The 15,092-nt window shown below is 30.3% G+C and overlaps 3 protein-coding genes across 7 annotated transcripts; 1 reads left to right on the top strand and 2 right to left on the bottom strand.

Moving 5' to 3' along the window:
* Positions 1-3,012: 3,012 nt before the first annotated feature.
* Positions 3,013-6,102, bottom strand: LOC143422539 (uncharacterized). The gene is made up of 2 exons (XM_076893285.1): positions 5,515-6,102; positions 3,013-4,329 (listed from the first exon to the last, which is right to left on the bottom strand). Exons 1-2 carry the CDS (start codon positions 5,996-5,998, stop codon positions 3,578-3,580), a joined length of 1,236 nt encoding a protein of 411 aa, XP_076749400.1. The 5' UTR covers positions 5,999-6,102; the 3' UTR covers positions 3,013-3,577.
* A 1,106-nt stretch (positions 6,103-7,208) lies between these two features.
* On the bottom strand, positions 7,209-10,313 carry Oscillin (glucosamine-6-phosphate isomerase Oscillin). 4 transcript variants are annotated; one of them, XR_013101736.1, is made up of 6 exons: positions 10,156-10,313; positions 9,081-9,236; positions 8,677-8,961; positions 8,238-8,596; positions 7,755-7,920; positions 7,209-7,536 (listed from the first exon to the last, which is right to left on the bottom strand). XR_013101736.1 is itself a non-coding variant. In XM_076893298.1 (6 exons), exons 2-5 carry the CDS (start codon positions 9,202-9,204, stop codon positions 7,843-7,845), a joined length of 846 nt encoding a protein of 281 aa, XP_076749413.1. In that variant the 5' UTR covers positions 9,205-9,236; positions 10,156-10,313; the 3' UTR covers positions 7,209-7,536; positions 7,839-7,842. The 4 variants fall into 4 exon arrangements, 3 of the variants coding, with proteins under 3 accessions (XP_076749413.1, XP_076749414.1, XP_076749415.1); XM_076893298.1 differs by having other exon boundaries at positions 7,839-7,920; XM_076893299.1 differs by lacking the exon at positions 10,156-10,313 and adding an exon at positions 9,436-9,526 and having other exon boundaries at positions 7,839-7,920.
* A 152-nt stretch (positions 10,314-10,465) lies between these two features.
* On the top strand, positions 10,466-14,841 carry Rtel1 (Regulator of telomere elongation helicase 1). Of its 2 annotated transcripts, XM_076893233.1 has the most exons (13): positions 10,466-10,647; positions 10,723-10,820; positions 10,905-11,328; positions 11,411-11,666; positions 11,782-12,045; positions 12,105-12,412; positions 12,494-12,700; positions 12,876-13,038; positions 13,121-13,378; positions 13,466-13,705; positions 13,801-14,301; positions 14,430-14,574; positions 14,643-14,841. In XM_076893233.1, exons 2-13 carry the CDS (start codon positions 10,760-10,762, stop codon positions 14,699-14,701), a joined length of 2,886 nt encoding a protein of 961 aa, XP_076749348.1. In that variant the 5' UTR covers positions 10,466-10,647; positions 10,723-10,759; the 3' UTR covers positions 14,702-14,841. The 2 variants fall into 2 exon arrangements, with proteins under 2 accessions (XP_076749348.1, XP_076749347.1); XM_076893232.1 differs by having other exon boundaries at positions 10,466-10,820.
* The last annotated feature ends 251 nt before the right edge of the window (positions 14,842-15,092 follow it).

Below are 15,092 nucleotides of genomic sequence, written 5' to 3'. Positions count from 1 at the left end.
GTCGATAAGCAAGCGTATGAACGTACCTCGGAAGCAGAAACGTGGCTCGCAAAGTTTTATCGACAGCAGAGGACGACACGTCTTACCACCAGCCGAGGGCGACACGAACTGACTGTTCGTGCCACTCTCGCATGCGCGGAAGCGACCGAACGAGCGCGAAAACGTTCGAACGAGGCCGAAGGCGCTCGAACGTAGTTTTCCAACTACGCTTCTACGTTTCATTCTGTGGCCTTGGTATTTCGCTATCTGCATCAACTGTAAACAAATCAGCTAATTGAAAATCTACTACAAAAGACACGTTCCGAAAATACGGGTTCCAGGAAAATTCTCATGCGTATTTTTCTCAGAATAGTACGCACTGTTGTGTTATGATATACATTCTACTAGATAATTTGCACAGAAAAATTTGTATTGTCCTGTAGAACACGTATAACATATATAATATTTCACTCGACATATTATTTTATTATTTATACAATGTTAATTACGAATATTGCTGTACATTATGTATTGAAATACTTGAATTATTGCCGTAAAAAGGAATTTATTGCAATAAACCTCTTTCGAGACAAAATTCATCTATTGAAAGGAAGGAATATATATAGAAATGTAATAATATAACAAGATTTCAATAATTTTAGCCATTAAAAATGAAATATTACGTACTATAGAATGTATAGTTTAGCAAGAGCATATATATTTCCTTTTTCATTTTAATATTTGCGACATTCGAAACACGATTTAATACGATATATAAAAGATTACTATTCATCAATTTACAGAAGATGCATCCACGACGAGATATCAGGAGAAAAGAGTAAATAATAGAGTTAATAATAAGAACTAATAATAAAAATATTTATTATAAGCATAAATTTCAGCGCAATATTTTATTTATGTATTAATAAGGAAACATGACAAGCAAACCCAGGCCTGATATAATAATTCTTAACCTAATTTTTATATGAAACTATACTTATTTCCGTGCATCACTTTATGCTTTCTTTTATAAAATAAAACATTTACAGCTATAACTTATCAATACAGTGACTACTTGTTGCACCAGAATATTGGCAACCTGATATGATTTGAAGTGATTAGGAGCGCAGTTCTAAGCTACACAAATTTTATTTTTTATTACATACAGTATATTGCATGCTAATTAATATAAATTTTCATGTTCTAAAACTTCATGTTCTAAAATGTGAAAACTTACAATTTTTAATTTGTACCGAAGAAAAATGTATTTAGATGCAAATGATTGTGGTATTAAATCGAATATTGTGAGGTCCACATCCCAAAAAAGAAACACAAATATGAAAGAAATGTGATTTTATCATTCTCAACGTAAATTATTCAATATAGGTTTGTACATTCAAAACATTCATTAGCGTTATTGTTGTTTCTTCCAACCAACTTTATCATCTTGAAAAAATAACCTACCCTTGTAGAAGAAATTAACTGCCCTTATATACTAAGTATAAGTGCAACCGCTGACGTCTCACCCTTTAGCAAGTCAAGTTTGATATTAAAGTTTGTGCAAACAAAATTACCCTTTATGTACCAAACGTAAGTAGCAGCCATTAACGAAGCAGGTTGTGCTTAGGGAATCTCGAGCATAGATTTAAGTTTAAGAAGATTCTGAGCATTACGCCTGAAAAAAGAAGAGGCTGGGAGCCGAAGAAGCTCAGGGAAGAGGGCTGCAACGAATGACTCTTGCAGTCGGAAATACTGGATTCTGGATGCAAAGCCATTCCTTTATACTATATCGTCACTATGCTCGTTACTTTATCCGACAGAATGCTTGGCTACATTATTTTGGGCGAATCGCGTATTCACTTTTTAGTTGCATACAAATGTTAATCATACGCATAAGATCGTGTTTTTAAAGTAGCGTTGCGCATGCATTAATAAATAAAATACCCAAAATAATGTGGAAATAAAATATAATCTTCCCTTCATTTAATTAGTGTTGCGAATTATAAAGGGCCCTGTCAATTTCGGCGGGCAATTTTCGCGATATTTTTGCTGACTTTTTTCTCAATTGATTTTGACACATTCTTCACTTTTCCTCATTTATTTTCTAACGAAAAAGATAAAATATTTCATTCATCATTTTTAATGACAATAAAAATTAATTATAATGAGTGTTATGTTTATCTTTATGTCGTTGCAAATCGAGCGTTTGTCACTAAAATAAACAATAATTTGTACATTTGTACAATCTGAATTTATTTAGTGTTAACTTTCATGACTGATCTGTAAATATTCTAGATATCCTTTATACATCATTATTTATGACAACTTTGAAATTTAAAGGTTTCCTGTTTCTTCTAAAGATAATATTACTTAAAAGATTTCTACATTTTCTTCGCGATAAGGACAAATATGAAACTAGTTTTTCAATATCACGAGGATTATAGATTATTAAAGTCACTGTGATAAATTAGTAAACATACGTTTGTGTTTTATATAACAGATCATTGATATTCTATGTGGATTAATATTATCTTCAAAATTTTTATCAATTATAGTTAACCATCCAGACAGCACCGCATATCGCACGACGATGCGGATGGCATATCGTAGACCCGTGGTAGCACCGTGTTGACACAATATTGCTCCAGCTTCTATAACGACACAGGTGATACGGCATGTCGTACGTTTTATTCATCAACTTTGAAAACTGTGACAATTAGTATATACGAGATAAAATAAAATGTCAAACTGAGTAAAATATACACGTTGTATTTAAAACAAATTTATTTAGCTCATTTTGCTTAATCTTACCGTAATGAATGGCTTATATTTTTCGTATGAAGACTGTAATTCAAATGTAAAATATTTGTATTCTGATAAATAATTTGATGATATCATTGCATGATGTCTTGTTAAATTGTTCGATTCGTGGAAATAAAAATAATCTTGATTTTCGAGATATGCAGTATGAAAATCATTACTTAGCAGAAAATTGTTTAAATCATTTGATGTATATACAAAAAGCATTTTTTATTAGACAACTGAAATAACAAAACCTTTACATGCTACAGTTTGACAGTATATATAGAATATTATTGTATTATTTATCATAATACTATTTACACATATGTATTTTCTTAAGTATATAATGTATATGTATATCTGATGGATATAGCTCTTTCACAAAATTTCATTAGTATAAAACTATCTGTCGAAAAATTGATCAATTCATACGATTTCGTCTTTTATCGTTGTCCGATAAACCTTTAAGCTTCATCTTTTTCGAGTAAATTACATACTTCTCATTTTTGCCAATCATTGTCAATTTATTATCGTTGAGCTACGGAGAATGATACAACAATTAATTTATTTTAAAGACGATATCGTTTTAACTGATTATATTCCGTCGTAGATTGTAGATATAAATCTAACTGGGTATGATTGAGCGTTGCTAATCACGTGATACATTCACTACAATATCGGGAAAATGAAGGTATAAAATGGTCGTTTTAAAAGGCTATAATAAGATTAAGTACGATTAGGAACAAAAGCACTTCTTGTACCAAAGATACAATTCACCTTTACTGTGATAAATTACTTAGATCCAGTTACGTTTAACGAAAGTTAGCACCAGCCGGCGTAGCCGTTCGGTAAATTGTTGATTTCCAGCGTGTTCACGCATAACGGTTTCCATTTTGTCGACATTGAAATCACTGATTTCGTTTGTGTCCAACATGAGCACTTTTATCATGAAACATAAATGAACGAACTCGCGTACAGCGTCTTCGGCCATTTTTGCCTTGTAATCTTCCTTGCTAAACTGTTCTGTACTACATCCCATTTTAGTAAGCATGTTTAACAAAGTTTCGTAATACAGATCCATCAAATCTTCGATCTGTTCTTCCGTTACATCGTCCTTCACGCTGGAATAGAGGAAAAAGAGCAGATCTCGTATAGGGCTAGCGTACATATACATTTGGAAGTCGATGAATTTTACGCTGTCGACTTTGCCTTTCTCGCTACGATGGAACAACACGTTGTTCACCCAAAAGTCAGAGTGGATAATAGACGTCCATGGTTCACGTAGAACATCCGTCCAAAGTTCGTCCATCGTCAATCCTGTCAGAATGTTATTACATCTATCGTAATAAGGCGACATTTCTGGATCTTCTTTGATACTAACGAGCACCATCTTGAACAGATTGTCCGGGCTCCCCTCGATTTGCAAAAATTTCGCGTGCATCTTGAATACCTCGAACATACCAGGTTTCTTCTGTTTTGTGGCGATTCCTAAAGCGTGAAACTTCGCCAAAGCTTTAACCGCTTCTTCTGAATGTTCTAAGTCGTAACCTACGTGAAACAATCGAACAAAACAAATTTGAATGACTGTCTCCGCATTTTAGATTTACATTTTTAACAAACCTATGTAGATTAAATATTGTACTACTCATTAAAAGGTTTTATTTATTTTAATTGAATATAAAGTAGTTAAAAAAATAAGGGATTATTAGAGAAATATAATTGGAAAATTGCACTGATTTCCAGTAAATAAATTCTTTACTAACTTTATACACAGATAAATTCTTAAATACCCGTTAACGCGGGTATAATCTGATATAGAACAGAAAAGAATTGAATTCTATCACTCGTTTTATGATTTGTCATGATTCGGAAATTTCTTGTGATTCTTATCATGAGTATCAAGAAACTATTAGTAGCGATACAATGTTGAGAAATATTATTTTAACACAACAAAGTGTTTAGATAAGATTTCTTTTAAATTTGACAAAAAGATTTTTTTATTTTATTCGTTAACAAATAAAAGAACATATAAATCTAATTGTGCGTATCGTAATATATACTGTACTAAGATTAGATAGAACACAAATATTATATCTCAAGCGAACATACGATGGTAAATATAACACTAATATTGAACAAATAATACTTTGTAGATATTATACAAAAATATTTACGATCGTGTAAGAACATAAAATATGTATTTATCTTCTATTCAATCTTAATACAGCGTTTGTTTATTGTTCATAAAGTTAATGTTAAAACAAATTCTCTCTCTACCTCTTTCTCTCTTGATAAATATCGTTTCGACTGAAAATCTTCAATATACGATTGATATCGAAGAGTATAACATAACAACAAATAGGATAAACATTTTTAAATTCCATTCAACAGTTCCAAGCAATTTTAATGTTAAATCATTTTAAAAGGAGTTTTACTCTTGAGTTTTAAAAGTACAGAGTATTCTACATATTATCACGAAACCGTTAAAGATAATTAAACCTTTGTACTTGAACATTAAATTTAGAAAAATAATGTTGAAGTTTTATCACATACGCGTAAAGTTGATTTTAATTGGAGACTGTGCAACATGCTAAGGAAAATAACATATAAACGAAAAAAAACGTGTTACCAAGAATCAATATTACAGATTAACTTGATTAATACAAAGTGAAACTTATCTAACATTATTTATTTCACATATTATTACTATTAGAAGACGATATTTATAAATACCTATAGATCTATCACCGTGGTAGTAGCCGTTCACTTTTAAATCCTCCATAAATATGACAGCATCATCGTCAAACTCTCCGTCTGCTTGTAAAGATAGCCTGGAGCCATAGAATTTCGGCAGAATGTCGAATAACTCGCTCTTCTTTAAGCCGCACTCCAGTTGCAATTTAGTATACAACGGTACGATAGTCTCGTACATAAAGATCTCTTTTACAAATGTACGAGCACTATTAAAGATGCGCTTCTGGTATTCGGTTGGCGGTGACATCTTCGCTACAAGATGAAGGTCCTCTTTCTTTTCTGTTTTTTCATTCTTTAATTCAACGTGTACACCCATAATAGTACTCCCATAATTTTCTCCGGGTGGTAACAATGATTTAGCGGTGAAATTTTCTACGACCACATGGTCACCTATCTTCTGGCGCAAAACCGGCTCGATATCGCGCAACACAATTTCTTTCATTTCATGAACACTGCTGGTCATGATTAGGCACTAGAGAGGAATACGTGTGTCTGCTTAATATTTTTCGGAGGTAGTCGCGAGACAAGCAGCTCTGTTTTCTCGACTTTGGACCAACCGCGATCGAAGGAACTCCAAAGAATAAGCCACGATCGTTTTAAGTACTGATTAAATTTATAAGATTGGTCACCAATTAGATCGCAAGATTGACGTTCTTATCAATATAACTCGGCCCGTATATTATTACGTAATTCTTACAGACACGTGTATAAACTTTTCTTTTGTGCAAGATACAAACTGCGATGATAACAACTAAACTGTGTATATCACACTACGGTTCACCGTCTGTATCCACCGTGATAGTGATCGCTTCTCCGCTTGGTCCCTCAGTTATTACAGCTGATTTGTGCTCATTTTTAAAGAGGAAGCCAATCTCTTGATGCATAGATCCATAATGTTTCCTCTAAACAGACGTCATAAATACATATTTACTTTAGAATTAACTGTTCATTTATTCTTCTTAATAGGAGGTTTAACAACAGTTTTAATTATTTTACACATGTATATATATATATATACAATCTCCAAAAAAGTAAAAAAAAACCATAATATTTTAATTTTAAACATTTCGCAAACTTATGACGATCTGCCTCCCTATATAATATCGCATTAACTCCAGCATTTCATATACACTATCAATTTGTAAAGGCTAATAAAAGTAATCAACGTTACATTCAAAATTTCTTTTTATAAATAGAATATTTTTGAAACGCAAGTCTGAACGCTCCACATAGAACAGCACTGCTACTCCTACAATTTTTACGAGCATGTTACAACAAAACGATCGCATCATCAAACATGGCATCACTGGACGGCTAGATAACAATAAACGATGAGTCTTCGCCCTTATCTACGAAAATTTTTAGCACTTTTGTTTCATTTCCCAACTTTAATTATAATCAAATGTATTTAGTACTTTGGCTCTTTTCTTAAGAGTTTTGTCTTACCACTAAAAGAAAAAATTAAACAGAGGAACTTTCATAAATATTTTTTGTACTTTTACGAAATATGTAATAATTCTTTGATGTATGCATTGTAAATAGAATAATAAAAAGTACATTAATCATTAATAATAATACAAATCTTTATATTGTATAAATATACAATTAAAATAATTTACGTAATTAATGCCTGAACTTAGAAAAACAAAGAATTTTTGTTTAAAAGCAGTATGTGACAAAAGGATAAATTTATTTATGAAAAAGTACAATGATACAAAAATATGACATTTAATCGTTTTCACAGTTGAAGTAATAATAATATATTAACTCATGTTTGAATTGTATACATTTATGCTGTATAGTATTTCCACATCAAGTACTTTATTAAGTAACATACACGAAAATCGTGTGACTTTTAAATTTTCAGATCCATTCTTTCAAATCCTCTTTATATATAAAACTAAACGTTTTCATATGTGTATAACAATAATATTTTGTATCATTTTAAATGGATAGTTTTGCATGTTCATCAATTAGTTTACTGTGGATATCCCATAAATTCTGTAAAAAATAATACATTTTAGATTTTGCTGAATTATATAACTTACCACATATATAGTGAAGATAACATTTTAATTAATATTTCATAATATAGTACGATTAGTATTTATTTAAATATATATTAATAAACAGTTAAAGCTATCAACACAAATAAATAATTAATATTTTAATTAATGTATATCGAATAAACACACACTAATTGTTAATAATAAATTTACTTTTTTTCAGAATTTCCATTCTGCTCCATGTAATTTTGAAACAAAAAAGATGTACAACTTATGCAAGGTCATAGCAATAACTACCATTTTAACTGTTTTGTATTGAACGACGAGGGATTGCATCTCCGTCCTCTTCAATCAATTTGTGATGTACAGCACTGAGAGCCTGTATATCATACAAATTCAATACAAAACAAATCCATAAAGTATTTTAAGTTAGCATAAATCAAGTTTTAAGCTTTTAAATAATGCAATACTCAGTTATGTACAGACAATACCAATGATTCTGTCGCGTCATGTGACAATAATACAAGAGCTTTGTGGTAATGATAATTTAATGGTTCTATTTATATACTTACGCAATATACTATTACAATACTTTTTTTGGAGGCATCAGATGATAGTCTTTTCTTATTGAAAGATTACCACCAGGCATTTGTGTTAATGTTACACAATGCAACAGAATCATTGAGCAGTCTGTACCTTAAAATATTTCACAGTTTTCACACGCAATTCTAGAGTTGCATCTTCGTCACAAATAATTATCGTATGAGGATGCTGCTGGAAAGCTGACACAGTCCACATATGATTGATTCCTTCTTCTATTGCCTTATAAAGAGCAAATGCTTTATGAGATCCTGTAATCAGGATCATTACTTCTTTAGCATCCATTACTGTACCGACACCGACAGTCAATGCTTGTTTAGGAACTTTTGAGATATCATTTCCAAAGAATCTTGCATTTGCTTCTAATGTATCCTGAGCCAATGTTTTCACTCTTGTACGAGATGCTAAAGAGGATCCTGGTTCATTGAAAGCTATGTGTCCATCTGGACCAATACCTAAAAAATAACGCTTTGTTATTGAATGGATAATACATGTAATATACGGCCAATGATTTTATATAAAAAAATTTACATACCACCAATAAATAATTCAATACCACCAGCTTCTTTAATTTTCTTTTCAAAATTGTCACATTCCTGTACAAGGTCTGGTGCATTACCATTAAGTATATGCACATTTTGTGGATCTATATCTATATGTTTAAAGAAATTATTATACATATAATAATGATAAGATTCTGGATGATCCCTGGGTAAATCAACATATTCATCCATATTGAAGGTTTTTACATACTTGAAGGAAATTTTTCCAGCTTTAAAATATTCTATAAGTTTTCTATACATTCCCAAAGGTGTACCACCTGGAAAAAGATAATTGATCATTATTGTATATACTTACATTACAATATTATAGTTGTTAATAAAGCCAACGTTAAAAAATGTTAATTTTTTGTGTCACATAAAAGGAAAGTATACATACCTGTTGGAAGACCAAGGACAAAATATTTATTTTCATTTGGTTGAAAATCATTGATTCTTTTTAAAACATATTTAGCAGACCATTCTGCCACATAATCCACTGTATCGCAGATCACTAAACGCATTTTAAATTTATGTTATAACTTCTTATTTAACACTGAAAAAAAACATGAAATTGCAGGATTCATTTAATTTGTTACAGAAAAGTGTAGTTTGTAAAATTTAAAAGGGCGAGAAAGAGAGAGAGAGAGAAAAAGAGAGGTAAATATTTTATAAAAATAAAATATATAATCTCTTGAATAATATAACCAATATTTAAATTGATTAACTAAGTGCAACATATGTCACAATTTTACCAGTTCTCGATGAAAATAGGCTGTATATATGTACGAAGATATCTGTATGACAACGACCTTTTATCTTAGTACACAGAAAAATCGAATATCTTTGATTCAAGATTTATTCTTTTTATGCGTTTATAAATATCTATTTCATTTTACTAAAATAAATTAGCTATAATAAAATTAATTCTTTGATATTCTTTTCTTAAATTAATTTTTGTTTAATACATTTTTAAAAGCAAAAGAGACGTTAAGTATACAATTCCGTGGTAAAAACTTATTCAAATATATAGTGTATGTATTTGCCATCGCATCGGCGCATGTTTAATCTCAGGTGTATACAGTGACCTAAAAAATACTTGCGAACATTTGACTTGTATTAAAGCTAATTTTTTCAGAGTATTGTTAAATTTAATTATTTTAATTATAAATTGAAATATATACTAGAAGTCTGTCCAAATTTTAACTTGGAGTTGCATCAATGAAAGTATTAATAGTAAAAGCACGAAGTTGCAAGTATCATATGAACATTTTTTTCAGTCACTGAATACTGAGTGATCTTTCATGGCTCGTTTCAAAGGTCGTTGACCGATGACCCCATTGCAATTTTGAAATATATATTAGGTTTAAAGTGTTTTACTGCTTCAGATTTGAATTTTTTATAGTGTTAAAACCGGAAATGTACTTGCAGATTATTCAGAAAGAGTGGATAAAATATAGAAAAAATGTACAAACCCGAAGAAAAATTAAGAACCACTTTTGCAGCACTCGACCAGCTACTAAATTAGCTGACGTACGATTAACCTAATCTCGAGATCCCTACTTTCTTACCTTATAAAAGGTTTACTTAACATTCCACTTACAGATATGCTGTTAACACTTGAAAATAAATTCTTATACAAAATAAGCTACCCGATAATTCAATGATACCTAATTTCTTTTTGATGTTAAAAAATATTGGTTAAAAAATCTTGTCATCTTCAACAAACTATGTACATATGATTTTTACCTTCAATAAAACAAAAATATATATTTTTTCGTATACTATCTTTCCTTGTTACTTTATTGCTAGTTAAAGATTAATCGTGTGTAAAATCGAAGCATCGAAATATGTGTATGTGTATGTGTAAATGATTGTTATAACAGCCATCGGGTTCAGAATTTGGCGGGAGCGCAACTTTGGTGTTCCTCTTCGTATTGTACCATAAGTATTTTTTACATTACAAAGTAATTAATTTGTATATTTCGGAACATTTATAACGCTACAATGCCCGATGTGACAATTAATAATGTTATTATAAGTTTCCCTTTTAAACCGTATCCTGTACAAGAAGAATATATGGCAAAAGTGATAGAGTGTCTTCAAAATAGTAAAAATGGTGTTTTGGAATCTCCAACTGGTATATAATTTGATCTTTCAATTACTGTTTATTTTCTACATTAACAATTGAAAAAAATATTAAAATTAATTAAAAATGCTGTAGGTACGGGTAAAACACTTAGTCTTTTGTGTTCTTCTTTAAGTTGGTTATTAACAAAGAAAGCTCAGTTACAAGCCCAATCATTAGTCGGTGCTATTGATAAACCAAATTTTGGTGGGCATTTTTTTAAACAATTGAACAGTGGACTCAAAGAAGGCACTGGGGATTCTGAACCGTCTACTAGCTTCAATTGGTCAGCGCCCAAGATTATCTATGCATCCAGAACACATTCTCAGCTTTCACAAGCGATGCAAGAATTGAAAAGAACTTCGTACAAACATGTTAGTACGGCTGTGATAGGTTCTAGAGATCAACTTTGTATTCATCCAGAAGTCTCTAAAGAAATAAACAGTTCTAATAAAATACATATGTGTCACTCTAAAGTTAAATCTAGAACATGTTTCTATTATAATAATGTTGAAACAAGGTGAATAATTCTGTTATTAATATTTGAAGGTTTTAATAAAATGTTGTTTGTTAATGCACTGATAAGGAAATAAATTTTTCAGGAAGGATGACCCCCTTTTTAAACAAGAAGTACTTGATATAGAGGATTTGGTAAAAGCTGGACAAAAGTTCAAGTGTTGTCCATATTTTTTATCCAGGGAACTTAAGCAGAATGCAGATATCACCTTTATGCCATACAATTATTTATTAGATGCAAAATCGCGAAGAACGCAAGGCATAGATTTACAGAACAATATCATTCTCTTGGATGAGGCACATAATATCGAGAAAGTTTGTGAAGAAGCAGCATCATTACAGGTAGTACATTGACAGTATATAATATAATAACAGTGCATCACAATATTGGATTAAAACAAATTTAGAAACCATATGAGACATAAGTAATTAATTATTTTAAATAAAACTTTTGTAGATATGTAGCACAGATATTGCAATGTGCATTGATGAAATAACAACTGTAATGGAAGACATGGCTAAAGATATTGAGCAACAAGATGATTTCTTAGCAGAAAATGCAGCAAATATTCAAAAAGATTTTACTGCAGATGATTTGTGTATTTTAAAAGCTATGTTCTTAGAATTGGAAAAAGCTATTGATGCCATATCAATTGTAAAACGTGATGAAGGAGATACACATCCTGGTGGATACATTTTTGAATTACTGGAGAAAGCACAAGTAAATAAATCAAAAATGATAATAATAAATAAATTATAACAATAAATGTATTTTAATAGATAACACATGGAAAAGAACAACTTGTTATAGAGAAGTTGGAGAAAATTGTTATGTATCTAACAACTACAAGTACTTCTCCATTTGCAAGAAAGGGTAATTCACTTCAAAAATTTAGCGATCTATTAAGGACAGTATTCAGTGGTAACAGTGTGCGCCGCAGGGATAGGATTAAACAATGCTATAAAGTATATATTCAATTAGAAGAATCAAAAAAAGCTAAAAAAAATGATGCTTGGGAAACGAAAAAAGTAATTTCAAAAAATGAAGGAAAAGTCATCAGTTATTGGTGTTTTAGTCCTGGATTTAGGTAAATCTTTATTCTATTAGTTCCTATTTAGTTATAAATGCATTATATTGATAAATTGGTATACTAATTACAATAATTAAGTATGCAACAATTAATGGAGCAAGGTGTGCGTTCAGTTATATTAACAAGTGGTACACTATCTCCTTTGAAGCCTTTCATATCTGAACTTGGCATATCAATTGAAGTTCAACTAGAAAATCCACATGTTATAAAAAGAGACCAAGTTTGTATCAGTATTCTCAGTCAAGGTCCTGATGGTTATTCATTAAATTCTTCTTTTAACACAAGGTACTTCTATTCAACATATCATGTATAATATCCATAGTTTATAATAGAAACATTGTACATTTAGTTTTTGTTAAATTGATATTTTAATATAATGTGTTAAATATAATTGTATCGTAAATCATTTAAATAAGTAATATACTTATACACTATTTAACATGTTTCATTTGTGTTTTAGAAATGATCCAAAGTACATAGCATCTCTTGGACGAACAATATTTAATTTCAGTTGTCTCATTCCACATGGCATCCTAGTTTTCTTTCCTTCATATCCAATAATGAAAAAGTGTAAAGAAGAATGGCAACATGCAGGTTTGTGGACTAAAATTGCAGATCGTAAAGTAATTATTTTTAGTATCTACTATATAAAGATGACTGTATATGCAGATAAAGATGATGAAATTGTTTATTTACATTTATCAGCCTATATATGTGGAACCACAGTATAAAGACGGTTTTATAAGTGTTATGACTGAATATTATGAAAAAATCAGAGATCCTTCCTGTAAAGGAGCTATTTTTATGGCAGTTTGTAGAGGTAAAGTGAGTGAAGGACTTGATTTTGCTAATGCAAATGGAAGAGCTGTATTAATCACAGGTCTTCCATTTCCACCTCTAAAAGATCCTAGAGTTATACTAAAACAACGATATTTAGAAGAAATGCGAAAAGAAGATAAGGAGGTAATTAAAATTTCGGATTATGTCAAGATAATAAATATTCTTTAAATATATTGACTTTTGTATACATTACATTTTATTGCTTTCTAGGCTTTGTCTGGTCAACAATGGTATCAGCTTGAAGCGTCACGAGCCGTTAATCAAGCTATTGGCCGCATAATACGTCATAAAAGTGATTACGGAGCTATTATTCTTTGTGATTGCCGATTTGACAATCCAAATTTTAAAAAACATCTATCTGCTTGGCTTAGACCCTACATAAAAAGTTTCTCTCAGTTTGGTGTTATTATAAAAGAGTTAAAAGATTTTTTTAAATATGCACAGTACACTGTGAGTTTAATTTACAAAAATAGTATAATACAAGTTTAATATACAAAAACAAGAAAATATAATTTAATATTGTTATATTATATAATTATTTTCAGTTTCCACAACCGAATATCGCTGGTATGTCATCCGTAAATAGTTGCATTTCATTACCAGCGACTTCAGCATCATTTGACACAACTGTGTCCCGCACGGGGATAACTTCGAAACAACTTGAAATACCTCGGACTGATGATACTTTTGATATTGATTCTTATGTTAATGAAGATGATAAAAAACAAAAATTGACTGAAACAAAGAAAAAAAATTTATTTGAACTTTTAGAAACACAGGCAAAGCCTGTAATTAATTTTAGTGATTGCAAATTAAAAAAGAATTATACCACTTGTGAATTAACAAAAAATACCAATGAACCAGCTGCAAAAAGAAGAAAGATAAAAATGTTACCAGTAGAATTCAATGAACACTTATCTAATCCTTCAACTTCTTCATCTACAAATGCGGAATATAAAGACCATCCTGCAAGTTCTGAACAAGCATTCGGAGAAACTAATAGTGATACTGATAAAAAAGCTTTAGGAAAGGCATATTTGAAAGAAGTAAGTAGGAAGTTACCCATCTGTATCATTATATACTGTGGTATCCTATAATAATATCTATACATTTATGAATACGACTTCTATTTAATTACATTTAAAATGTTTAATTATGGAATATACATCTTTAGGTAAAACGCTCTCTATCAGAAGCTGATTATAAAATATTTGCAAAAATGATACAAGATTATACAAAAACAGGTAATTTTGACGAACTATTAAAAATACTTCAGAATTTATTCTCGTCAAATAAAGGATCACATCATTTATTTACAGGTATGTTTTATGTATTACAATATAGTAAAATTTGATTGCATTTATAAATCTTAATACAAAATTTTCAGGATTTAAACATTTTTTAAAAAAGCAACATGTTCGTGCATTTGAGGACCACTGTATATAATAGAAACTACATGATAATAAATACCAACATGACTATGCCTACAAGAATCCAAAGTCTGATATCTTTCCAACATGTTACAAGTAAGTACATAGTAATGAATTGCATACATATATTTTCGTTTGACCAAAGCCGCATAATCTCTGTGACATTTGTGATTCTATTTCAACTATTGGGTCCTCTTTAATCCTTTTGAATCTATCATGGTCTTATAAGTTAAGGCTCGTTCATGTATAAATCTCAGTTTTAATAAAATTACTAAACTTTATTTATTCCGAGGCACTACGATTTTGGTATTGCGTCAGTTAATTTGGCAATACTAACTTGAATTTATTCGATATTATTTTGTTGGATATTATGTTGGATAATTTTTTTCATAAATAATTTATTTTTT

The sequence above is a fragment of the Xylocopa sonorina genome, chromosome 3 (assembly GCF_050948175.1).
Source record: "Xylocopa sonorina isolate GNS202 chromosome 3, iyXylSono1_principal, whole genome shotgun sequence".
Lineage (NCBI taxonomy): Eukaryota > Metazoa > Arthropoda > Insecta > Hymenoptera > Apidae > Xylocopa > Xylocopa sonorina.
The sequence above is the reverse complement of the archived record's forward strand: the minus strand, read 5'-3'. Positions and strand labels throughout refer to the sequence as shown.